Source organism: Engystomops pustulosus, chromosome 2, assembly GCF_040894005.1.
Source record: "Engystomops pustulosus chromosome 2, aEngPut4.maternal, whole genome shotgun sequence".
NCBI classification, from domain to species: Eukaryota; Metazoa; Chordata; class Amphibia; order Anura; family Leptodactylidae; genus Engystomops; species Engystomops pustulosus.
In genome coordinates this window covers 250,157,030-250,184,907 of record NC_092412.1, presented here as the reverse complement: position 1 = coordinate 250,184,907, position 27,878 = coordinate 250,157,030, and the positions used below count along the sequence as shown (strand labels likewise).

At 46.5% G+C, this 27,878-nt stretch overlaps 2 protein-coding genes across 3 annotated transcripts in view; both read right to left on the bottom strand.

Annotated features, from left to right (window-relative positions):
• The window catches only part of LOC140119600 (interferon-induced GTP-binding protein Mx2-like), an 87,949-nt gene that overhangs the window by 32,964 nt on the left and 27,107 nt on the right, over positions 1-27,878 (bottom strand). The window lies entirely within an intron of this gene.
• Positions 8,996-27,878, bottom strand: part of LOC140119599 (interferon-induced GTP-binding protein Mx1-like) — a 55,982-nt gene continuing 37,099 nt past the window's right edge. For both annotated transcript variants that reach the window (XM_072138809.1, XM_072138810.1), the window contains 10 exons: positions 27,482-27,636; positions 26,304-26,442; positions 23,906-24,104; positions 23,261-23,339; positions 22,548-22,670; positions 21,404-21,545; positions 20,647-20,805; positions 20,178-20,254; positions 17,253-17,465; positions 8,996-10,813 (listed from right to left, as the gene is read on the bottom strand). In XM_072138809.1, coding sequence (XP_071994910.1) covers positions 10,586-10,813; positions 17,253-17,465; positions 20,178-20,254; positions 20,647-20,805; positions 21,404-21,545; positions 22,548-22,670; positions 23,261-23,339; positions 23,906-24,104; positions 26,304-26,442; positions 27,482-27,636 — 1,514 coding nt within the window. In that variant the 3' untranslated portion in view covers positions 8,996-10,585. The remainder of the gene's footprint in view (positions 10,814-17,252; positions 17,466-20,177; positions 20,255-20,646; positions 20,806-21,403; positions 21,546-22,547; positions 22,671-23,260; positions 23,340-23,905; positions 24,105-26,303; positions 26,443-27,481; positions 27,637-27,878) is intronic.

Below are 27,878 nucleotides of genomic sequence, written 5' to 3'. Positions count from 1 at the left end.
TTGTGTGTAGGTCCTGATGCTATTCCCTGCAGGTTGTGTGTAGTTCCTGATACTAGTCCCTGCAGGTTGTGTGTAGGTCCTGATGTTAGTCCCTGCAGGTTGTGTGTAGGTCCTGATGCTGCACCCTGCAGGTTGTGTGTAGGTCCTGATGCTGCTCCCTGCAGGTTATATGTAGGTCCTGATGCTAGTCACTGCAGGTTGTGTGTAGGTCCTGATGCTGCTCCCTGCAGGTTGTGTGTAGGTCCTGATGCTGCTCCCTGCAGGTTGTGTGTAGGTCCTGATGCTGCTCCCTGCAGGTTGTGTGCAGATCCTGATGCTGGGCCCTGCAGGTTGTGTGTAGGTCCTGATGCTGCTCCCTGCAGGTTGTGTGTAGGTCCTGATGCTGCTCCCTGCAGGTTGTGTGTAGGTCTTGATGCTGCTCCCTGCAGGTTGTGTGTAGGTCCTGATGCTGCTCCCTGCAGGTTGTGTGTAGGTCCTGATGCTGCTCCCTGCAGGTTGTGTGTAGGTCCTGATGCTGCTCCCTGCAGGTTGTGTGTAGGTCCTGATGCTGCTCCCTGCAGGTTGTGTGTAGGTCTTGATGCTGTTCCCTGCAGGTTGTGTGTAGGTCCTGATGCTGCTCCCTGCAGGTTGTGTGTAGGTCCTGATGCTGCTCCCTGCAGGTTGTGTGTAGGTCCTGATGCTGCTCCCTGCAGGTTGTGTGTAGGTCCTGATGCTGCTCCCTGCAGGTTGTGTGTAGGTCCTGATGCTGCTCCCTGCAGGTTGTGTGTAGGTCCTGATGCTGCTCCCTGCAGGTTGTGTGTAGGTCCTGATGCTGCACCCTGCAGGTTGTGTGTAGGTCCTGATGCTGCTCCCTGCAGGTTATATGTAGGTCCTGATGCTAGTCACTGCAGGTTGTGTGTAGGTCCTGATGCTGCTCCCTGCAGGTTGTGTGTAGGTCCTGATGCTGCTCCCTGCAGGTTGTGTGTAGGTCCTGATGCTGCTCCCTGCAGGTTGTGTGCAGATCCTGATGCTGGGCCCTGCAGGTTGTGTGTAGGTCCTGATGCTGCTCCCTGCAGGTTGTGTGTAGGTCCTGATGCTGCTCCCTGCAGGTTGTGTGTAGGTCCTGATGCTGCTCCCTGCAGGTTATATGTAGGTCCTGATGCTAGTCACTGCAGGTTGTGTGTAGGTCCTGATGCTGCTCCCTGCAGGTTGTGTGTAGGTCCTGATGCTGCACCCTGCAGGTTGTGTGTAGGTCCTGATGCTGCTCCCTGCAGGTTGTGTGTAGGTCTTGATGCTGCTCCCTGCAGGTTGTGTGTAGGTCCTGATGCTGCTCCCTGCAGGTTGTGTGTAGGTCCTGATGCTGCTCCCTGCAGGTTGTGTGTAGGTCCTGATGCTGCTCCCTGCAGGTTGTGTGTAGGTCCTGATGCTGCTCCCTGCAGGTTGTGTGTAGGTCTTGATGCTGTTCCCTGCAGGTTGTGTGTAGGTCCTGATGCTGCTCCCTGCAGGTTGTGTGTAGGTCCTGATGCTGCTCCCTGCAGGTTGTGTGTAGGTCCTGATGCTGCTCCCTGCAGGTTGTGTGTAGGTCCTGATGCTGCTCCCTGCAGGTTGTGTGTAGGTCCTGATGTTAGTCCCTGCAGGTTGTGTGTAGGTCCTGATGCTGCGCCCTGCAGGTTGTGTGTAGGTCCTGATGCTGCTCCCTGCAGGTTGTGTGTAGGTCCTGATGCTGCTCCCTGCAGGTTGTGTGTAGGTCCTGATGCTGCTCCCTGCAGGTTGTGTGTAGGTCCTGATGCTGCTCCCTGCAGGTTGTGTGTAGGTCCTGATGCTGCTCCCTGCAGGTTGTGTGTAGGTCCTGATGCTGCTCCCTGCAGGTTGTGTGTAGGTCCTGATGCTGCTCCCGGCAGGTTGTGTGTAGGTCCTGATGCTGCTCCCTGCAGGTTGTGTGTAGGTCCTGATGCTGCTCCCGGCAGGTTTTGTATGGTGTTTAGAAACAACTTGTATCTCACACATACTAGTAACAACACGGGGTGATTAGGGTCACACATACTAGTAACAACACGGGGTGATTAGGGTCACACATACTAGTAACAACACGGGGGGATTAGGGTCACACATACTAGTAACAACACGGGGTGATTAGGGTCACACATACTAGTAACAACACGGGGTGATTAGGGTCACACATACTAGTAACAACACGGGGTGATTAGGGTCACACATACTAGTAACAACACGGGGTGATTAGGGTCACACATACTAGTAACAACACGGGGTGATTAGGGTCACACATACTAGTAACAACACGGGGTGATTAGGGTCACACATACTAGTAACAGCACGGGGGGATTAGGGTCACACATACTAGTAACAGCACGGGGGGGATTAGGGTCACACATACTAGTAACAACACGGGGGGATTAGGGTCACACATACTAGTAACAACACGGGGTGATTAGGGTCACACATACTAGTAACAATAGGGGGTGATTAGGGTCACACATACTAGTAACAACACGGGGGGATTAGGGTCACACATACTAGTAACAACACGGGGGGATTAGGGTCACACATACTAGTAACAGCACAGGGTGATTAGGGTCACACATACTAGTAACAACACGGGGGGATTAGGGTCACACATACTAGTAACAGCACGGGGTGATTAGGGTCACACATACTAGTAACAGCACGGGGGGATTAGGGTCACACATACTAGTAACAGCACAGGGGGGATTAGGGTCACACATACTAGTAACAACACGGGGTGATTAGGGTCACACATACTAGTAACAGCACGGGGGGATTAGGGTCACACATACTAGTAACAGCACGGGGGGGATTAGGGTCACACATACTAGTAACAACACGGGGGGATTAGGGTCACACATACTAGTAACAGCACGGGGGGGATTAGGGTCACACATACTAGTAACAACACGGGGTGATTAGGGTCACACATACTAGTAACAACACGGGGGGATTAGGGTCACACATACTAGTAACAACACGGGGGGATTAGGGTCACACATACTAGTAACAACACGGGGTGATTAGGGTCACACATACTAGTAACAACACGGGGGGATTAGGGTCACACATACTAGTAACAATACGGGGTGATTTGGGTCACACATACTAGTAACAACACGGGGGGATTAGGGTCACACATACTAGTAACAACACGGGGGGATTAGGGTCACACATACTAGTAACAACACGGGGGGATTAGGGTCACACATACTAGTAACAACACGGGGTGATTAGGGTCACACATACTAGTAACAACACGGGGGGATTAGGGTCACACATACTAGTAACAATACGGGGTGATTTGGGTCACACATACTAGTAACAACACGGGGGGATTAGGGTCACACATACTAGTAACAACACGGGGGGATTAGGGTCACACATACTAGTAACAACACGGGGGGATTAGGGTCACACATACTAGTAACAACACGGGGTGATTAGGGTCACACATACTAGTAACAACACGGGGGGATTAGGGTCACACATACTAGTAACAACACGGGGTGATTAGGGTCACACATACTAGTAACAACACGGGGTGATTAGGGTCACACATACTAGTAACAACACGGGGTGATTAGGATCACACATACTAGTAACAACACGGGGGGATTAGGGTCACACATACTAGTAACAACACAGGGGGGATTAGGGTCACACATACTAGTAACAACACGGGTGGATTAGGGTCACACATACTAGTAACAACACGGGGTGATTAGGGTCACACATACTAGTAACAACACGGGGTGATTAGGGTCACACATACTAGTAACAACACAGGGGGGATTAGGGTCACACATACTAGTAACAACACGGGGTGATTAGGGTCACACATACTAGTAACAACACGGGGTGATTAGGGTCACACATACTAGTAACAACACGGGGGGATTAGGGTCACACATACTAGTAACAATAGGGGTTGATTAGGGTCACACATACTAGTAACAACACGGGGGGATTAGGGTCACACATACTAGTAACAACACGGGGTGATTAGGGTCACACATACTAGTAACAACACGGGGTGATTAGGGTCACACATACTAGTAACAACACGGGGTGATTAGGGTCACACATACTAGTAACAACACGGGGTGATTAGGGTCACACATACTAGTAACAACACGGGGTGATTAGGGTCACACATACTAGTAACAACACAGGGGGGATTAGGGTCACACATACTAGTAACAACACGGGGGGATTAGGGTCACACATACTAGTAACAACACGGGGTGATTAGGGTCACACATACTAGTAACAACACGGGGTGATTAGGGTCACACATACTAGTAACAACACGGGGTGATTAGGGTCACACATACTAGTAACAACACGGGGGGATTAGGGTCACACATACTAGTAACAACACGGGGTGATTAGGGTCACACATACTAGTAACAACACGGGGGGATTAGGGTCACACATACTAGTAACAACACGGGGGGATTAGGGTCACACATACTAGTAACAACACGGGGGGATTAGGGTCACACATACTAGTAACAACACGGGGGGATTAGGGTCACACATACTAGTAACAACACGGGGGGATTAGGGTCACACATACTAGTAACAATACGGGGTGATTTGGGTCACACATACTAGTAACAACACGGGGTGATTAGGGTCACACATACTAGTAACAACACGGGTGATTAGGGTCACACATACTAGTAACAACACGGGGTGATTAGGGTCACACATACTAGTAACAACACGGGGGGATTAGGGTCACACATACTAGTAACAACACGGGGTGATTAGGGTCACACATACTAGTAACAACACGGGGGGATTAGGGTCACACATACTAGTAACAACACGGGGGGATTAGGGTCACACATATTAGTAACAACACGGGTTGATTAGGGTCACACATACTAGAAACAACACGGGGTGATTAGAGTCACACATATTAGTAACAACACGGGGGGATTAGGGTCACACATACTAGTAACAACGTGGGGTGATTAGGGTCACACATACTAGTAACAACACGGGGTGATTAGGGTCACACATACTAGTAACAACACGGGGGGATTAGGGTCACACATACTAGTAACAACACGGGGGGATTAGGGTCACACATACTAGTAACAATACGGGGTGATTTGGGTCACACATACTAGTAACAACATGGGGGGATTAGGGTCACACATACTAGTAACAACACGGGGGGATTAGGGTCACACATACTAGTAACAACACGGGGGGATTAGGGTCACACATACTAGTAACAACACGGGGTGATTAGGGTCACACATACTAGTAACAGCACGGGGTGATTAGGGTCACACATATTAGTAACAACACGGGGGGATTAGGGTCACACATACTAGTAACAACGTGGGGTGATTAGGGTCACACATACTAGTAACAACACGGGGTGATTAGGGTCACACATACTAGTAACAACACGGGGTGATTAGGGTCACACATACTAGTAACAACACGGGGGGATTAGGGTCACACATACTAGTAACAACACGGGGTGATTAGGGTCACACATACTAGTAACAACACGGGGTGATTAGGGTCACACATACTAGTAACAACACGGGGTGATTAGGGTCACACATACTAGTAACAACACGGGGGTGATTAGGGTCACACATACTAGTAACAACACGGGGGGATTAGGGTCACACATACTAGTAACAACACGGGGGCATTAGGGTCACACATACTAGTAACAACACGGGGGGATTAGGGTCACACATACTAGTAACAACACGGGGGGGATTAGGGTCACACATACTAGTAACAACACGGGGGGATTAGGATCACACTGAATGATGCAGTAACAGGTGACATGACACAAATCTCATGGGGCGGGCTCTGTGAGAGCCCGTGTGTGTCTGGCAGCAGAGGATGGAGCGCGGCGTCATGAATGGGTGATAGAGGGGGAGGGAGAGGGATCTCATCATTACAGGAAATCACAACCGAAACTCCTGCATCTCAGGGAATAGAAAGTCTTCCCGGCCCTGAAACCTGGAGGAAACTTGGCTACTAGGAGGACATGCTGGGAGTTGTAGTCCTACTATAGTGATAATTTTCCGTATAGAATATTCTAGTAACATTCTAGTAACATGTTCTTGAAGCAGTAGTCTTGGTAGAAGAAATACTTTGTATACATTATACCTGACGCAGGGGGCGGAGTGTGAGAGGGGCGGAATGAACCTTATGCCCGCCCACTCATTTTCTTACCCCCTGCCCTTAAAGGGAACCTGTCACCAGAGCTCTCTTTTGTAAATATGACAGGTTCCAATAGAGACAGAAAAGTCCTAATCACACATGTTTTTACAATATCTCTAAGTTGAAAGGTGCCCCCGACTGCATAGGGAGGGTGCCCCCGACTGCATAGGGAGGGTGCCCCCGACTGCATAGGGAGGGTGGCCCGGACTGCATAGGGAGGGTGCCCCCGACTGCATAGGGAGGGTGCCCCCGACTGCATAGGGACGGTGCCCGTGGACTGGGGGTGTCTGGGATATACACATATATAGATATTTATACTTTAAGGGGCGTTACTGTTCCGGTTTTCCTCCCGGTGCTGCTCACCTTGTGGTGTTATATATAACTGGGCGTCTGGGGGAGGCACTTTCTTTTGCCCGTGCCATCGGTGAAGCTGTACAGACGGGCCAATCGCAGCGATCGACATCACAGGACCAATCAGATCGATCCTTTGATGTCAAAGGGGGGATGTCCCCTCCCGATCTTGTCGTGTCACGCCAGTCTGTCATCCCGTCTCCCGAGGGGATGACGTCATTTCTGCATGTCACTCCGCCGGCTGAGCGCTAACTCACTGGGGCACATTTACTTACCTGGTACAGTCGAGAACCCGCGGCGCGTTGTCCAAGGAGGATTCGGGTCTGCCGGTGTTATCGCTGTTTTAGCACCTATCACTCAGTGATGGTCAGTGTAAGATTCCGGAATGTGAGCGGGGACTCTCTAAGCAGACACTTGATGCTGTGTGCTGACAATGTGCTAAGATTATCAGGGTACAAGGTTTATATACACTTTCATTAAAGGGAACCTGTTCCCAGGAGACCCCATTTTTAGCACCCCCCAGCCCCATAGAGCATAGCGAAAAATCCATTTTACAGAACAAAAGATAACTTATATATTACCTTACAATGACATGTGCTCTGTGACTAGTCAAGTCGTCAAGGCTGAAGAGAAATGGTTTCCCCCCGCCCTCGGGAAATCACTCCTCCGCATGTGATTTTTAAATGACTAATCCCGCCCCTAACCCGCCCTTCTCCATCATTTTTACGCCCCTTGTCTCACCCCCCCCCCCCCTGCAGACGCCACCTATCCAAGTCCCGCCCACTGTCCAGAACTCTCACTGACTGCGTCAGGCATTCTCACCCCTGCGTGGTCAGCATCTTTCATAACCTGCACATGCGCAGGTGAAGCGTTGCTGGGTGGTGACTATACAGTGAGGCAAGAGTTCCGGACAGCAGGCGGGACATGGATAAGTGACGTCTGCTGTATCGGGCGTGCCAGAGGTGTAAATTTGACAGAGAAGGACGGGTGAGGGGCGGGATTAGTCTTTTGAAAATCAAACACAGAGAAGCCGTTTCCCGAGGGTACTGGGAAAACTACTCCTCTTCAGCCTGACCCAGGGGGCGACTTGACTAGTCACAGAGCATATGTCATTCTAAGGTAATATATAACTTATCTTTTGTTCTCTAAAACTGATTTTTCATAGAAAAAATGTTTAGCAGTGTATGTGCTGCATGAGATCCATGAGATGCATATTACACATGAGATTCTCTGCTATAACAGCCATATCTTACACTCTGCTATATGGATCCTTCCCCCTACCCTGGATAATGACCTTATCTGTCTGTAGCTTTACTCTCCTCACAATGATGTTGCTTGCTAGCAGGAAGTCTCTGTGTGTGTGAGCTCGTCCTGGAATGCAGGGTTGGGGGCTGGAGGCAGAGAGCACACAGGAGAACAATATGTCTTCCTGACCCTAAAGTCAGAAGATTAACAGTCGGATCCAGGGGCAATTGTGTATACCAGGACTGATAGAGACAGTTTGAATTATATCTGTGAAATGCTGTATTTTTGTTAATTACATTGGATGAGAGAATGTGTTATTTTGTTATCCTGAATATATTTAAGAATCTTGTCTTCATGGGAATACCCCTTTAAAGGAAATCTACCGCATGGATGTCATTCTTCTAAACCAAGGACACTTACATTCTGGCGTGTGCCTCCTGAAACAGTATCCATTTTTTTCTTTTCTTCTCATAGCTTACTTTTTGAGAAAACAGTGTTTTCAAATTATGCATATGAGCCTGAGGGGCTCCTGGCTATGCCACAGAAGCCCCTGTTAGGGCAGGTGTCTGCCAATAATTCACACCTCTGTTCTAGTTGGAGAGAAAGGAAGCAGGCTGAATGGAGGTGGGGAATTATGGGATTAGAAGGAGAGTGAGCCAGAAGGGGCTTGTGGGACGTAGCCAGGAGCCCCTGAGGCTCAACTGCATAATTGTAAAAGATGGTTTTCTCAAAAACTTAGCTATCAGACACTAAACGAAGGAAGAATCCTGTTACAGTAGGCACATGCCAGCATGTAAGTGTGCTTGGTTTAGAAGCTCTTCATCCAGGTGGCAGATTACCTTTAACCTGACGTCACGGAGGGAAGGTGCTATGGGATCATGTGATCATATGTCTCAGTATTTCCCCCTTGTGTGATGTTTTAAATCTTTGTATCATTATTGTAACAATAGATCATGAATAAGATGGCACACGTATAAATGCGTTGATCTATGGGCATAGCCATGAGAGGCTGCAAGAATCAATAAAGAAGACTCATCATATCCAGTGTGAGGTCTTAGAGTGCTGGACAAATGTGGTTTGTTTGCTATAGCTTAATGTATAGATGGGGTACTATATAGATACGGTAACAAAACTAAGCTTACTATATAAATCTGGTAACAGACAAAAGTTTTTTGTATAGATATGGTAACAGAACCAAGCTTGCTTTATAGATGAACGCTTACTGTATATATATGGTAACAGACAAAAGTTTTTTTTATAGATATGGTAACAGAACCAAGCTTGCTTTATAGACAAACGCTTACTGTATATATATGGTAACAGACAGAAGTTTAATGCATAGATATGGTAACAGAACCAAGCTTGCTTTATAGACGAACGCTTACTGTATATATATGGTAACAGACAGAAGTTTAATGCATAGATATGGTAACAGAACCAAGCTTGCTTTATAGACAAACGCTTACTGTATATATATGGTAACAGACAGAAGTTTAATGCATAGATATGGTAACAGAACCAAGCTTGCTTTATAGACGAACGCTTACTGTATATATGGTAACAGACAAAAGTTTAATGCATAGGTATAGTAACAGAACCAAGCTTGCTTTATAGACGAACGCTTACTGTATATATATGGTAAAAGACAAAAGTTTAATGCATAGGTATGGTAACAGAACCAAGCTTGCTTTATAGACGAATGCTTACTGTATATATATGGTAAAAGAACCAAGCTTTCTTTATAGACAAAAGCTTACTGTAAGGATATGGTAAAGAACAATGCTTCCTGTACGGATATGGAAACAGAACAAACTTATTGTATAAATATGGTACCTGGAACAAGCTTACTGATTAGATTTGGGAAGATATGTTATCTTACTGTATAGATATGGTAACAGAAGCATGCTTGACAAAAGATTCATGGTGAATCGAAACGTTGCTGCTTTTTTCATGCTCGTGTGAATAAAAGGCTTAGTAGACATCAACTTCACTAAAGTGTATTTCAAGTAAAAAAAAAAACACAATTTAAAAGAAAAAAAAAAAGAAAAATACACCAAATCCGAATCCAGTAACCTTGACCCCGGCCTATGTATCCTATCACACCAGCCCTACCACACTAGCCCTATTCTAGTAGCCCTAAGCTACTTACATAGAAAAACTTTTGAAAACTTCGGGTACTCATCTTACCCACTCACCTAAGGTGTCCTTTTCCCCTTCCGGCTGCTCTGCTGGCCTTTTGCTGTAGACACAAGACGCCTGATGACATCATCACACTTCCTGTGTCACAGAGCTGCAGTCCTGGGAGTCATTCTTGTAATCAATAGCGCCCATGTCTTTAAGATGCATGTACAATTGAATGAAGTATGTGTATGGAGCAGGTGCCACACCCTCTTAACTTGTCACCCAAGACACCGCACCCACAGTGCCTATAGGTCTATACGTACTTGGGTGTAGATGCCATTTTTCTTGTCTACCTGGGGTACTAAAATGACGTGTCCAGCCCTAGTTTTATCCTTGCATGTACTGAAATTGCCAAGACTGTTCACTTGTGTTGTAAAAAGCATATTGGGGCAGATTTATCAAGTGTCTGAAAGTCAGAATATTTCCAGTTGCCCACGGCAACCAATCACAGCTCAGCTTTCATTTTACCAGTGCTCATGAATATTTTAAAGGGGAGATGTGATTGGTTGCCCTGGGCAACTAGAAATATTCTGACTTTCAGACACTTGATAAATCTGCCCCATTGTCTTAAAGTAACAGTAAGTTTTTTTTTCCTTCAGAAACTATAATTTTGTAAGCGTTCACGTGCGAGTTGGAGACGCTGAATCCGATCCCGGAGCTTCTGTCTCTCTCCAGACAGGCCGTCTCTTTCCTCTAGTAATTCAGACTTGTTTTGTTCTTGCAACAGATGGATCATTTGAATTTGCAGGTTCTCCTTAAACTCATATAGAATGTAATGCTGGATAATCAGAGGGATTTGATTGGCCAAACGGTTGGTGGTGTTCTGGAACAGACAGGGAAAAAAGAGACCTGTACTTCAAATTTTAGCGTAACACAGGGATAAAGAGACAGAAGGGACGGGAGAGGAGGGGGATGCAACTGCAGGTTCTTGTTCTGTGGGGGAGGGATGCAGTGTCAGACTACGGGTCCTAGAGCCCACCACTCAAATTTATTCTGGGGGCCCACCAAATTCAACATTGAAATATTGCCTGTTACATTGTTAAGCCGCCTTCAAACAATGCGTTTTAATTACGTTTTGAATACATTGAAAATGCATCAGGCAAAATGCACCACAAAATACGCCCCTATTACTGATGGTATAAATGAAGATTTAGTTTAAGTTGCATTTTCCTGTTCTGTTTGCAATGTGTTTTAACAGATAGTATGAACGCAGTCTATGGCCATGTTCACAAGATGCAATTAAATTCCACTTTAAAATGCATTTCCGGTGCATCTGGAGAATCTGCTCCCTGAATGTAGATGTGTTAAGAGCTAAATACTTGTGTTTGGTTAGCAAGTATTATGCCTTACAGAAGCACCTTGTGTAAACATGGACTTGGAAATCAGCATTAGGTAGGAGGGACCTTTTATTAAAATTAATCTGTGCTTCGGTGAGCTCCCCCTCACACTGTGGCCCTCATCTCCTCCTCATACTGTGGCCCTCATCTCCCCCTCACACTGTGGCCCTCATCTCCTCCTCATACTGTGGTCCCCATTCTTCTACCCCTCATATTGTGGCCCCTCTCATCTCCTCCTCATATTGTGGCCCCTCTTATCTCACCCTCATATTGTGGCCTCTCATCTCCTCCTCATATTGTGGCCTCTCATCTCCTCCTCATATTGTGACCTCTCATCTCCTCCTCATATTGTGGCCTCTCATCTCCTCCTCATATTGTGGCCTCTCATCTCCCCCTCATATTGTGGCCTCTCATCTCCTCCTCATATTGTGTCCTCTCATCTCCCCCTCATATTGTGACCTCTCATCTCCTCCTCATATTGTGGCCTCTCATCTCCTCCTCATATTGTGGCCTCTCATCTCCCCCTCATATTGTGTCCTCTCATCTCCCCCTCATATTGTGTCCTCTCATCTCCCCCTCATATTGTGGCCTCACATCTCCTCCTCATATTTTGGCCTCTCATCTCCCCCTCATATTGTGGCGTATCATATCCCCCTCATATTGTGGCCTCACATCTCCTCCTCATATTGTGTCCCCTCTCATCTCCTCCTCATATTGTGGTCTCTCATCTCCTCCTCATATTGTGGTCTCTCATCTCCCCCTCATATTGTGGCCTCTCATCTCCCCCTCATATTGTGGCCTCTCATCTCCCCCTCATATTGTGTCCTCTCATCTCCCCCTCATATTGTGGCCTCTCATCTCCTCCTCATATTGTGTCCTCTCATCTCCTCCTCATATTGTGGCCTCTTATCTCCCCCTCATATTGTGGCCTCTCATCTCCCCCTCATATTGTGTCCTCTCATCTTCCCCTCATATTGTGTCCTCTCATCTCCCCCTCATATTGTGGCCTCTCATCTCCTGCTCATATTGTGGCCTCTCATCTCCACCTCATATTGTGGCCTCTCATCTCCTCCTCATATTTTGGCCTCTCATCTCCTCCAAATATTGTGGCCTCTCATCTCCCCCTCATATTGTGGCCTCTCATCCCCCCCTCATATTGTGGCATCTCATCTCCTCCACATATTGTGGCCTCTCATCTACACCTCATATTGTGGCCTCTCATCTCCACCTCATATTGTGTCCTCTCATCTCCACCTCATATTGTGGCTTCTCATCTCCTCCTCATATTTTGGCCTCTCATCTCCTCCAAATATTGTGGCCTCTCATCTCCCCCTCATATTGTGGCCTCTCATCTCCCCCTCATATTGTGGCCTCTCATCTCCCCCTCATATTGTGGCCCCTCATCTCCTCCTCATATTGTTACCTCTCACCTCCCCCTCATATTGTGACCTCTCATCTCCTCCTCATATTTTCGCCTCTCATCACCCCCTCATATTGTGTCCTCTCATCTCCTCCTCATATTGTGGCCTCTCATCTCCCCCTCATATTGTGGCCCCTCATCTCCTCCTCATATTGTTACCTCTCACCTCCCCCTCATATTGTGACCTCTCATCTCCTCCTCATATTTTGACCTCTCATCACCCCCTCATATTGTGTCCTCTCATCTCCTCCTCATATTTTGGCCTCTCATCTCCTCCTCATATTTTGGCCTCTCATCTCCTCCTCATATTATGACCTCTCATCTCCTCCTCATATTCTGGCCTCTCATCTCCTCCTCATATTGTGGCCTCTCATCTCCCCCTCATATTGTGATCTCTCATCTCCCCCTCATATTGTGGCCTCTCATCTCCCCCTCATATTGTGGCCTCTCATCTCCCCCTCATATTGTTGCCTCTCATCTCCCCTTCATATTGTGGCCTCTCATCTCCTCCTCATATTGTGTCCTCTCATCTCCTCCTCATATTGTGGCCTCTCATCTCCCCCTCATATTGTGGCCTCTCATCTCCCCCTCATATTGTGGCCTCTCATCTCCTCCTCATATTGTGGCCTCTCATCTCCTCCTCATATTTTGGCCTCTCATCTCCTCCAAATATTGTGGCCTCTCATCTCCCCCTCATATTGTGGCCTCTCATCTCCCCCTCATATTGTGGCCTCTCATCTCCTCCTCATATTGTGGCCACTCATCTCCTCCTCATATTATGGCCTCTCATCTCCTCCTTATATTGTGGCCTCTCATCTCCCCCTCATATTGTGGCCTCTCATCTCCTCCTCATATTGTGGCCTCTCATCTCCTCCTCATATTGTGGCCTCTCATCTCCCCCTCATATTATGCCCTCTCATCTCCTCCTCATATTGTGGCCTCTCATCTCCTCCTCATATTGTGGCCTCTCATCTCCCCCTCATATTGTGGCCTCTCATCTCCTCCTCATATTGTGGCCTCTCATCTCCCCCTCATATTGTGGCCTCTCATCTCCCCCTCATATTGTGTCCTCTCATCTTCCCCTCATATTGTGTCCTCTCATCTCCCCCTCATATTGTGGCCTCTCATCTCCTGCTCATATTGTGGCCTCTCATCTCCACCTCATATTGTGGCCTCTCATCTCCTCCTCATATTTTGGCCTCTCATCTCCTCCAAATATTGTGGCCTCTCATCTCCCCCTCATATTGTGGCCTCTCATCCCCCCCTCATATTGTGGCATCTCATCTCCTCCACATATTGTGGCCTCTCATCTACACCTCATATTGTGTCCTCTCATCTCCACCTCATATTGTGGCTTCTCATCTCCTCCTCATATTTTGGCCTCTCATCTCCTCCAAATATTGTGGCCTCTCATCTCCCCCTCATATTGTGGCCTCTCATCTCCCCCTCATATTGTGGCCTCTCATCTCCCCCTCATATTGTGGCCCCTCATCTCCTCCTCATATTGTTACCTCTCACCTCCCCCTCATATTCTGACCTCTCATCTCCTCCTCATATTTTTGCCTCTCATCACCCCCTCATATTGTGTCCTCTCATCTCCTCCTCATATTGTGGCCTCTCATCTCCCCCTCATATTGTGGCCCCTCATCTCCTCCTCATATTGTTACTTCTCACCTCCCCCTCATATTGTGACCTCTCATCTCCTCCTCATATTTTGACCTCTCATCACCCCCTCATATTGTGTCCTCTCATCTCCTCCTCATATTTTGGCCTCTCATCTCCTCCTCATATTGTGGCCTCTCATCTCCTCCTCATATTATGACCTCTCATCTCCTCCTCATATTCTGGCCTCTCATCTCCCCCTCATATTGTGATCTCTCATCTCCCCCTCATATTGTGGCCTCTCATCTCCCCCTCATATTGTGGCCTCTCATCTCCCCCTCATATTGTTGCCTCTCATCTCCCCTTCATATTGTGGCCTCTCATCTCCTCCTCATATTGTGGCCTCTCATCTCCTCCTCATATTGTGGCCTCTCATCTCCCCCTCATATTATGCCCTCTCATCTCCTCCTCATATTGTGGCCTCTCATCTCCTCCTCATATTGTGGCCTCTCATCTCCCCCTCATATTGTGGCCTCTCATCTCCTCCTCATATTGTGGCCACTCATCTCCTCCTCATATTATGGCCTCTCATCTCCTCCTTATATTGTGGCCTCTCATCTCCCCCTCATATTGTGGCCTCTCATCTCCTCCTCATATTGTGGCCTCTCATCTCCTCCTCATATTGTGGCCTCTCATCTCCCCCTCATATTATGCCCTCTCATCTCCTCCTCATATTGTGGCCTCTCATCTCCTCCTCATATTGTGGCCTCTCATCTCCCCCTCATATTGTGGCCTCTCATCTCCTCCTCATATTGTGGCCTCTCATCTCCCCCTCATATTGTGGCCTCTCATCTCCTCCTCGTATTATGGCCTCTCATCTCCTCCTCATATTGTGGCCACTCATCTCCTCCTCATATTGTGACCTCTCATCTCCCCCTCATATTGTGGCCTCTCATCTCCCCCTCATATTGTGGCCTCTCATCTCCCCCTCATATTGTGGTCTCTCATCTCCTCCCCATATTGTGGCTTCTCATCTCCCCCTCATATTGTGGCCTCTCATCTTCCCCTCATATTGTGGCCTCTCATCTCCCCCTCATATTGTGTCCTCTCATCTTCTCCTCATATTATGGCCTCTCATCTCCTCCTCATATTATGACCTCTCATCTCTTCCTCATATTCTGGCCTCTCATCTCCCCCTCATATTGTGATCTCTCATCTCCCCCTCATATTGTGGCCTCTCATCTCCCCCTCATATTGTGGCCTCTCATCTCCCCCTCATATTCTGGCCTCTCATCTCCCCTTCATATTGTGGCCTCTCATCTCCTCCTCATATTGTGGCCTCTCATCTCCTCCTCATATTGTGGCCTCTCATCTCCCCCTCATATTATGCCCTCTCATCTCCTCCTCATATTGTGGCCTCTCATCTCCTCCTCATATTGTGGCCTCTCATCTCCCCCTCATATTGTGGCCTCTCATCTCCTCCTCATATTGTGGCCACTCATCTCCTCCTCATATTATGGCCTCTCATCTCCTCCTTATATTGTGGCCTCTCATCTCCCCCTCATATTGTGGCCTCTCATCTCCTCCTCATATTGTGGCCTCTCATCTCCTCCTCATATTGTGGCCTCTCATCTCCTCCTCATATTGTGGCCTCTCATCTCCTCCTCATATTGTGGCCTCTCATCTCCCCCTCATATTGTGGCCTCTCATCTCCTCCTCATATTGTGGCCTCTCATCTCCCCCTCATATTGTGGCCTCTCATCTCCTCCTCGTATTATGGCCTCTCATCTCCTCCTCATATTGTGGCCACTCATCTCCTCCTCATATTGTGACCTCTCATCTCCCCCTCATATTGTGGCCTCTCATCTCCCCCTCATATTGTGGCCTCTCATCTCCCCCTCATATTGTGGTCTCTCATCTCCTCCCCATATTGTGGCCTCTCATCTCCCCCTCATATTGTGGCCTCTCATCTCCCCCTCATATTGTGGCCTCTCATCTCCCCCTCATATTGTGTCCTCTCATCTTCTCCTCATATTATGGCCTCTCATCTCCTCCTCATATTGTGGCCTCTCATCTCCCCCTCATATTGTGGCCTCTCATCTCCTTCTCATATTGTGGCCTCTCATCTCCCCCTCATATTGTGGCCTCTCATCTCCTCCTCATATTGTGGCCTCTCATCTCCCCCTCATATTCTGGCCTCTCATCTCCTCCTCATATTGTGGCCTCTCATCTCCTCCTCATATTGTGGCCTCTCATCTCCCCCTCATATTCTGGCCTCTCATCTCCTCCTCATATTGTGGCCTCTCATCTCCCCCTCATATTGTGGCCTCTCATCTCCTCCTCATATTGTGGCCTCTCATCTCCCCCTCATATTCTGGCCTCTCATCTCCTCCTCATATTCTGGCCTCTCATCTCCCCCTCATATTGTGGCCTCTCATCTCCTCCTCATATTGTGTCCCCCTCTCCTCCTCCTTTCCTTGTTTAAACTGAATTAAAAAATAACATCACATACTCACCTCTCCCAGTTCCCAGCATCTCATCTTCTCTTCTTCCTTTGCTGCTTTCTGTTTGCAGTAATTCCGGCAGACGTGATGACATCATCACATGGTGCCTGCCGGCCTCTCCACACAGATGCAGTAGAGGAACAGTGATGCTGCAGGCGCGGTCATCTTGTTTTTGATAGAAGGGGTGGTCACATGTCAAGTATTTATGACATGGAAGGCTGACAGGCAGCCTCCCATGGACTTCAATGGAGAGCACACTGTCAGTAAGACCACCGCTCTGTACAGGAAGGATGTGGGGTCAGTGGTCCTCCATCCTTTGCGGATGTCTTAAACACCTGAGATCCCGGGAATATGTCTTTAACATGGGGGATTCATTTGACTTTGACACCGGTGGCTCACCTGGAAATATGCGGCCAGGTGAGAGGTCAGCTCATTCATGGACAGCTGCTTCTGGTCCTGCAGGACGTTACCCCTCTCCGCGGCTCTTTGAACTACCAAAGCCTCACAGTACAGAGAGTCCTGGCAATGGATGATTCCCTCCATTTTGAATTGTAATGTGATCATGTCCTGCGCCCCCTTCTTCTGCTTGTGAGAAACATCTTCAATTTTGTCCTTGAAACAAGAAAAAGCAAATATTAATCACAAGTGAAATTAAGAGGAAAGTTGTGTAAAAATGTGTAATTTTAACACTGAATTCTGGTAATTATTAGGGATAATGTCACTTATTTGGGACATAACAATTATTTGGATATTTGGATAAAGAGTAATCCTATCACTCCTTTAGATATGATGCCAAGTGGTGACTTTATTTACGAAAAAACGATCACAAAATTTTAGTGACGTTTCGGCCAATCACAGGCCTTCGTCAAACACAGATTATGTGAGCTGAAAGGGGCATAGATGGCTTGCACAGTGGGCACCGAATTTGCTTGGGGTGGGAACCCTAATCCTACTTAGCACCTATCTACCAAAATGCGACTGAACAAACTAGATCATTGGATATCCTGATGGTAAGAGTGATGCTTGCTATGGCATGTGGTGGCTATTGCAGTTAAAGGCCATATTATAGCCACGATTCTACCGCTTAAAGTATGGAAGCCTAATAGGACTCCCTAAGAGGAGGGTTCGAATAAGTCTCCCTCAGAGGAGGGGTCAAATAGGTCACCCTCAGGGGAGGAGCCAAATAAGTCTCCCTCAGAGGTGGAGCCAAACATGTCTCCCTCAGAGGAGTCGTCAAATAGGTCACCCTCAGGGGAGGGCTCTAATAGTTCTTACCTCAGAGGAGGGGCCAAATAAGTCTCCCTCAGAGGAGGAGCCAAATAAGTCTCCCTCAGAGGAGGGGTCAAATAGGTCACCCTCAGAGGAGGGATCAAATAGGTCACCCTCAGGGGAGGGCTCTAATAGTTCTTACCTCAGAGGAGGGGCCAAATAAGTTTCCCTCAGAGGAGGAGCCAAATAAGTCTCCCTCAGAGGAGGGATCAAATAGGTCACCCTCAGGGGAGGAGCCAAATAAGTCTCCCTCAGGGGAGGAGCCAAATATGTCTCCCTCAGAGGAGGGGTCAAATAAGTCACCCTTAGGGGAGGGCTGTAATAGTTCTTACCTCAGAGGAGGGGCCAACTAAGTCTCCCTCAGAGGAGGAGCCAAATAAGTCTCCCTCAGAGGAGGGGTCAAATAGGTCACCCTCAGAGGAGGGATCAAATAGGTCACCCTCAGGGGAGGGCTCTAATAGTTCTTCCCTCAGAGGAGGAGCAAAATGAGTCTCCCTCAGAGGAGGAGCCAAATAAGTCTCCCTCAGAGGAGGGGTCAAATAGGTCATCCTCAAAGGAGGGGTCAAATTGGTCACCCTCAGAGGAGGGGTCAAATAGGTCACCCTCAGGGGAGGGCTCTAATAGTTCTTACCACAGAGGGGGAGCCAAATAAGTCTCCCTCAGAGGTGGGCTCTAAAAGGTAATACCAAAGGAAAAAAAGGTTTTGGTTCCCATGAACAAGACTATGGAGGATTCCTATAAAATTACGCACCCCCACTAATCACCTATTCTGCGGATAGATCATCAATAGCTTAAGGCTGGAGAAACCTCTTAAGATTTGGTATCGCTCTAATAGTCTTATCTCAGAGAATAATGTTTTCATGGTATTCATGCCACATTCATTGCTAAAAAGGGCCATAAGGTCCATAAAGGAGGATTGCAGGGGATTACTTGTCTCTGAATTAATAATAATAAAATTCAGCCTGAATAGCACAGATAATGCAGACCAAAAACTGATCATCCTTAGCAACATCAGCCAAACCAGTTTCCTGCACTGCACTGATGAGACCCAATCAGGCTGAAACATTGTACATCGCTGTCTACAGCTGGGAATCTGTTCCTTCTGGAATAGATCTACTGGTTTGGTTTTAATCATGCCTTTGCAACTAAGGGGGCCTCTGCTACCATCTCACTAAGGGGGCCTCTGCTGCCATCTCACTAAGGGGGCCTCTGCTACCATCTCACAAAGGGGGCCTCTGCTGCCATCTCACTAAGGGGGCCTCTGCTACCATCTCACTATGGGGGCCTCTGCTACCATCTCACTATGGGGGCCTCTGCTGCCATCTCACTATGGGGGCCTCTGCTACCATCTCACTATGGGAGCCTCTGCTACCATCTCACTAAGGGGGCCTCTGCTGCCATCTCACTATGGGGGCCTCTGCTACCATCTCACTATGGGGGCCTCTGCTACCATCTCACTATGGGGGCCTCTGCTACCATCTCACTATGGGGGCCTCTGCTACCATCTCACTATGGGGGCCTCTGCTACCATCTCACTATTGGGGCCTCTGCTGCCATCTCACTAAGGGGGCCTCTTCTGCCATCTCACTAAGGGGGCCTCTGCTTCCATCTCACTAAGGGGGCCTCTTCTGCCATCTCACTAAGGGGGCCTCTGCTGCCATCTCATTGAGGGGGCTGCTGGAATAAGAGAGGCTGCTGGACTACATATAAGGTGTATAAGGTGTGGCAGTGAGAGTTTAGCTATATGGGGGCCCCAATCCAAAGTTCACACCAGGGCCCAGTAGAGTCTTGTTACCCCACTGACTATAAGACTCCACACCCCTTCATGGTGGCCTTACTTGGCAAACTCTCTATAAGGAGATTTCTTACTTCTTGATCCTTAGCAACGCTCAGTTAGAGTATCGCTATGAAGTAAGGAGGAATTTCACGACTTGCTATAAATAATAAAAGAAACTAAATTCATCTCTTACATTTATTGCAAAATGTTTACAAACCCAACCACATAAACTCTATCAAAATGTTTTAAAGCAATGGGTTACGTTACGTTAACTTTACCGTGGCGGCCTGATAAAGATTCTGAAACTGAGCGAAGCATTTCGAAGCCGCGTCTGTGAAACATTTCTGCACAAGTTCTAGAGAAAAACAAATTAAAGTGATCACTCTCTTTATTAAAGGACATCTACCCCCAGGATGAAGGATTGTAAACCAAGCACACTGACATACTGATGTGTGCCCCCACTGGCAGGAGCCACTCTTCTTTTAGCTTCTTATGCATTCATTTTGTAGAAAAAAAGGTTTAAAAATTATGCAAATGAGACTGAGGGGCTTTGGGCTCCATAGGTGTTAATTGAGCCTGGAGCTCCTCTTGCTCATTTGCATAATGTGTAAAGTTTTTTTTTCTTAAATACAAGGGCATAGGTAGCTTAAAGAAGAGCAATTTACAATCCTTCACCCTGGTGGTAGATTTCCTTTAAAGTATTTCATTCAGTGGATGCATTAAAAGCCAAAGCAATAATTATCCTACCAGTGACTTCATGCAGCAGGTTTGTAGCTGGACTTTCAAACTTCACTATGTGTTTCCTCATAATGTTCTCAAATTTCCTGTAGTTGATGAATCCAACGAGCTCGCGGCCTCGATAGCGATTCTCGTAGACGTTGTTTTCATTTCTCATCTGATTCACAACTGGAATGTGTAGACATCATATTAAAGCTAAACCATTGCCACATATATTTATACATTTAAAGGGGTTTTCCAGGTTTATCCTAAGAATAGGCCTTAAATATTAGGTAAGTTGAGACCCAACAGATCAGTCTTAATGAATTCCCCCCTCTGAAGCGGGTCAAGGAATTGGGTAAGTAAATTCCAACTTTTTGGGTTTACTACGTTACCCGAGTCATTGGGGGAGATTTAACAAGTGTAGCTGGAAAACACTTGTCTTTTGCTACGCCAGGTTTATCACCATCATGATGAATTCTGGTACGGTTGGAAGACTACCGGTTCCTACTTTACACCTACTTTTAGTTGGTCTAAACTGTACAGGGGAATTTTTGGATTTCTTGCAAACCACGCCCTTTCTCCCGATGCCACACCCATCTCCCCAAAGGCCCTGCCCCTCAATCAGACAAGTCAGGAAAGTGCCCAAAATCTCTAAAAGCCTTCATAACTGTGGTGCAAAGAATTTTAGACTGTGTTTTTGGCACAAAACTACCACAATTGTGGCAGAAGTACGTTTATAAATTCCCGCCCCCCCCCCATTGTGTCATAGCGGCTCCGTACTTACATTCTGCACATACATTCTTAATTTCTGTTTCCCAAGAGTCAAAATATTTCCGTACGTTCTTGAAAAGTTTTAAGTCTTCGCTGTGTCCTTCTTCGTCCCCATTTATTATTTTCAATATTCCGTCATCAAAATCTCGGACCCTCTTATAACGTAAAAAAAAAAAAATCATGTTACTAAAACTATAATGAGGCTGTTCCAGGAAGGATAGATGTGGGTGGAGCGGCGCACCGCTTTGCATATTTCTCAGATTTTATGATACGCCTTTTAAAAGAAAGTATATATGAGTATTAAAAAGAAGAGGTATGAAGAAACCTGCATTGGGGCACATTTACTTACCCGGTCCTGTCACGATCCCCGATCCGGATGGTCCGACGAAGATGAAGTCCGGCGCGATTCACCAAGCTCCCCATATCCTGCATGTGTGGCTTCCCCGCTGGAGGTCCGCCAGAGTTCACCTTCTTCTTCCTCGTGCATGTAAGTGCTTGGGCTTGCGGCACAATTTGAGATGTTAAATCCCGAGCATTGTCCAAATCCGTCGGATCATCCGACGGCCCGCCCCCCTGATTTGTGTTGCATGAAAGCCGGCGCCGATGCGCCAAAATCCGATCGCGTGCGCCAAAACCCCCAGTTAAATGCAGCGCAAAACGGAAACATTCGGGAAACCCGATGGAAATGCGTTCCGCGGACCCTTAGTAAATGTACCCCATTGTCTTAAAGGGGTTTTCTGAAAATGTCCTCGGGTTTGGGGATGGGACTGGTGTTGTGAAGAAAAATAGAGTATACTCCCCCTGTTCTGTTTTCCTGTTCCAATGCCATTGCTTCTGCAGAAACCAACTAACCGAATACGGTTTTTAAACATTTTTTTAAAAACCCTTTTAAGTTTTATTGGACTTTGTTATTTGTCTTTTTTTTCCATAATTTATTAGGTACTGAGTGGGAAAGGTGATGTGTTAGGAATAGATGGTATAAGAGGACCTGGTTTCTGGATATCGTTCCGACACTGTTGAAAGTTTTTACAAAATCATGTACGGTAAGTGGTTTCTCGCTTTTCATAGGAATAAAATAATTGTCGGAGTAACCTGTTTGTCCGTGTTCAATTCCTGGGAGTGTAAAATTCTCAATATCTTCTCTAATTTGCACTTACTGCGATAATAAACTGCGCCATCTCCGCTTCTGAGTCAGGGACGCCACAGCCGATCCTCCGGAGCTGCTCCTCGGCCTCTCGGAGCTTACTCCGGATCTGCTGATCTATACTGGGTAACGTTTTCTAAAGAACAAAATTTGGTTTTGGAAAAAATAGAGAGTGAAAACAGGAAAAAATATGTACACCCCTACAAAAATGTATAAGTAATCCCCTTATAGTCAAGTATCACTTTTGACCCGACTTTTACTCACTTACCAACTCTACAGTTCTCATCAATAAAAATAAGATCCCAAATCTCCATGGATCCCCTGGCTGAGAGACCCGTTTCACAAGCCCCAATGAAAGAGCACTCAGACAGCTATCAGTTCTGCCACATTAGGTATAAACTCAGTCTGTAACAGGATTATATTGGGCCAGAAATCAGCCCCAGGTAGCATTGGCCCACATTTAGTGCAGTTTGTGCGTGTGGAGTGCGCAGAGTGTGGCGCAGAGTGTGGCAGATTCATCAAAACTGGTGCCCGGTCTTCATAAATCTGTTGCCCTCTGCATTGCTCGGGAAGTGTCACCGTTTTTTTTTGGTGCACTTTGTTCGTGGCGCAGAACGAAGCTTTGGACAATGCATTTTATCATTAAAAAGTCATACGTTTCTGGAATATCCTGAACTAAAAATCATATTAGATATTGTAAGTTCTGGTTGCCTGTTGCATACTTACAGATATGTGGTACACCAGCTCTTTGGTGAGTCTATCTGCCAGGTGAGGGATGGAAGCCTGTCCACGGGTCAGAAGAAAACTACAAATATAATCATTTTATATTCATTAACTACATTTTTGATATTAGAAACGCTGCTCGTAGATGGGTCAGGGAGTAAGAGTTCTCCTTACGGAGACTTCGCCAATTAAGGCCGCCTTGCAGGCGTGTGGAGACTTATCGCCTTTGATGCTCCACTAGGGGATTCTAGGAAATATTCAAATAAGTTTTCCTAAATGGGACAAGGAAAACTACGCCTCTTTTGCTACCTTGTAATATCCAAAAATGACCCCTGCAATATGATGATTGGTAAGTTACAAAGCCGTACTAGGTAAATCCAGGTAAAATAAATAAGCAAAATGACTTAAAGTAAGCAGGATCGGACTGGCCCACCGGGGAACAGGTGGATCCTCCAGTGGGCCCCCTGCCATGCATTAGTAGTGTTACGTTTCTTCATACAGATACTCAGCATAAAGCCATTCTATGTATCCAGATAATCATAAGGATAGAATATGCAACATAATGTACATGTAGCTGCACAATGTTGGCCCCAAAATCAAGTGTCTGCATATTTTGTATTAGAATAGATGTAAAAGAGGAAAATGTACCGGAAGTGTTCATGGTTTTCAAAATAATTCTTCTCATTGTCTATGGCTTCTTCCAGGGAGATGTTATTCTGTATATCCATCTGCCCCCGACACTTGACCATCATGTATCCCTTCCTTAGGTTGTACATTTCATTTCGGGCTATGCGTACAACCTCACGTTCTGCTCCTTTATCAACCAGGTCTGGTTTAGTCAGGACACCTACGCGAGAAGGACAACGTGGATATACAGTTACTTATACTCAGTGGCGTAACTTCAAGCTGGCGGGCCCCAGTGCAAAGTCCATGCCAGGCCCCCGACTATAATGTATTGTTTATAGTACTAGTCTTCTAGTATATATAGCAGTGCCGCCTTATGGGCCCATCTATACCCCATCAAGTTACACCCCCTGCTTATACTTTCTATAATATCCATTATCATTGACACATTAAATAAAATAGCAATTTTCACAGAGAGAAATTATCACTTGATTACAAGTTCTGACTACACAGGTCTTGTTTGTAGTCTGTAACCATGGAGACACATGATTTCTTGTATGTGCATTTCTCCTTAATTAATCCTTGAACTCATCACAGAATGCAATACATCATTCATTTGTTAAGTATTGAAATATTTATACTCCTTTACTTACTGATGCACTGTATACTGTGTAGTATGTAGCAAAAGGGGGGTCCCATGGGGAGTATATAGCAAAGATCACATATTAGGTTTTTCATGTGCATCACACGCAGGACAACCCCTCCCCCAGTATTATCTTAGTTGCAAGCTGAAAGGCCATGGAATATGACGGTGCTATATAAATACAAATTATCAGTATTATTAGCTGAGTTTTAACCCTGAGCCAGACTGGTTGGCAGCGAACTCCCTAAAACAGGGTGAAAGCATCAAAAGGAACATGCCACATCCTGGCCAGATACTGGGTGCATTTTTGGAAGCTGGGGAGTGGTACCAATCTGGGTCTCAGTCTGTTCTAAAGAGCTCAGATAAGGAGACTCGCTTAACTCTCAATGGAAACATAGAGCATGGGTCCTGTATGGTTTCTAAATGTACTGGAGGCTGAGCCAGATCCAATAGCACCAGTACACTTGCCCTATGCTCATCCATTGTAGAGTTCTGATTCATCTTAGATTTTGGAGCTTCAGTGATTTGACCGAAGTGGCAGGATCCGTCCAGAAATGTCTAACTTAGACCTAAAAACATCCGAAGCCAATTGTGTTGGTCGTTGTCTTCTGGGAAGAAGATTCTTATCAGGCATCACACATAGAAAAATCTATAAAATAGCCCATCATCTCTTCTCCCCTTGGGGCAGCACATGGTGACTAGCTTTCATTTGTTCCTCTGTTACATCACTTGTATCTGTAACATTGACCATTGTATATAAATTGTTCTTGTGTGTATAGTGTTGTGTCTAGTGTGGCCTTAAGGCAATGAAATATCTAAATTTAACTTGGGTTCTTTTATCTTGTTTTAAGAATCCACATGTCTGTGTTTTTGGTCTATATGAACGCTACTTGGGCTGACCTCTGGGCCGATATAATTCAGTTACAGACTGAGCTAATATCTTACCAGTGGCTGGTGGCAGTTCTACCAGGCTTACTGAGCTCTGTTTAACTGTTTTAACTCTCAGCCTTTCAGGGTTGTGGTAGAGTGTGGTGGCAGAGGTCACTGGGTCTACTATGTCTCACATCCTGTCCCTCCCTAAACCTTGGTGTCCAAGCTGTGTCTGCGAAAACAATAGCTGACTGACCTTGCATACCCCTAGGGGGTTCAGAATGTTACAAATATATTGGGGGTCATTTACTAAGGACCCGATTCGCGTTTTTCCCGACGTGTTACCTGAATATTTCCGATTTGTGCCGATTTTCCCTGTATTGCCCCGGGATTTTGGCACACGCGATCGCATTGTGGCGCATCGGCGTCGGCGTGCACGCAACGGTAATCGGGGGGCGTGGCCGAGCGAAAACCAGACGGATTCGGAAAAAACGCCGCATTTAGAACAATAAAAGTGTCGCTTGGGACGCACTTACCTTCACTTGGTCCGGCCCGGTGAACTCCAGTGCGTTCAGATGCTTTCCAGCGCAGCAGCGCCACCTGGTGGACGGCGGAGGAACTACCTTGATGAATCCCGGCCGGACTCGAATCCACCACAGAGAACGCGCCGCTGGATCGCGAACGGACCGGGTAAGTAAATCTGCCCCATTATCTCTGACTTAGTGGTCTATAAATCCAGGGTTCCGCCCAGTTGTGCAAGTCTCACTTCTGCATCCAATTTATTACCAAAAAGTCTCTAAGTTCACACAAAGTTTCTTTTTCACTTACCTCCTATGGTTTGCTTACCCATGCATGATGGAATTTTAGGTCCACCCCCAACTAGCCCAATTAAACACGCATCTCTGTTACCTAAAGTTCGTTCTCCGGTTGGATCCACCTCTCGGGCCATTTCCAGAACTTCTGTAGTTGCGATATCCACGTTACAGGGGATCACAGCCAGATTGATGGTGTTTTGTCTTTTTATATGATCTCTTATTAACTGTTTTATCTAGAGATAAGTGAATCAACTTTCAATTTTTTTGCAATATAATATCTGAAGGTGTCATTACAAAATACAGCAGGTGCTAAAATAGCACAGTATACAGCTTATTGTGTAGCTCCCACTAGTGGTGACTGGGGGCATTCATAATTTTATTATTTTACTATGCAGGGGATTTCGATCTGTATCAGGGAAACAACCATCAATTTGGACACGTGACTGTAGTATCTTCTTATATTTGTTATCCATGGTGTCCTTCCTCCTAAAATCAACTGTGTCACCCTTCCCCCTGCACCCTCAGCACTTCCCCCTTATGTCTGTCAGATGTAATCTCACTGCAGCAGAGGAAGTTTCATAGCCTGGAGCTATGAGTAATGTCCCTGGTTTATCATGCTCAATTTGGAGGATAGATTGCTTTAAAGGGAACCTGTCATCAAGAAGGTAATTTTTCAAGACAACAAGTTCCAGTAGGTTATTGTTTTTTAATTTGAAATACTAAGATTTTGATTCTGTCTCTCCCTCAGCCTCTCCCCACTCCTCTCACTAGGGAGTATGTGTAGCGCTCTCTCGCACACCATGGGAAAGTGTACGCGACCCATGTGCAGTGAGACAGGTGAAGACAGGTCAGTCCATCCTTACATCTCATTGTGCATGACATAAAGCTACAGCTTACCGCACAAGTGCAAGGATAGCTGGTGGTGGTGAGCTGACTAAGCGGGGAGAGGGTAGGGAGCAGTGGAAAGATGGAGGGAGGAGGAATCTAAGTATAAATGGCTACTCAGTACTCAAGTCTGAACTGCGCCCAGCCCCTCAGGACTCTTACCGAAGCGGCTGCAGGGAACCAATAAGATGAAATAAAAGATTATAAAGAAGAACTACTAGTATTCACGATTTGGACAAAGGCATTTTAATAGCCTCCCAGAACTTGTCATCTTGAAGGTTCCCTTTAAGAGTGTTTGAGATGAAAAGGTGAAGATTTATTTTAAGAATATTCGCTGCTATATATGATAATGCAATATAACAGCTATAAGGTCCGGGACTGACATACCTGTTCCCCAATGTCTTGAGGCTGATTGGGTAGAGCGATCCTTGTGATTCCCGGAAGATCGATCAGTGTCAGATCCGGGACATTGGGAGAGCAAATTTCCAATGTGATGAGTTCTGAACTGATCCCCTTCCCTGGACCGGTGATATTGTCTTGTGCTGGGAAGTAACAAAGAAAGGTAAATCTTATGTGGACTGATGAACAACAGGGTAACAATGTTTTGAACTTCTGACTTTCAAGCTCCATATTTCATCATGCACTAGAGTAGCGGTTAGGAACCTTGCAGAGAAAGCCATGAACACCACATGTTTTAAAATGTAATTCAATGAGAGCCGTGTACTGTGCCCCACAGTAGATAGGAAGCTAAAGCACATGCCCCCCAGTAGATAGGTAGCCCCTG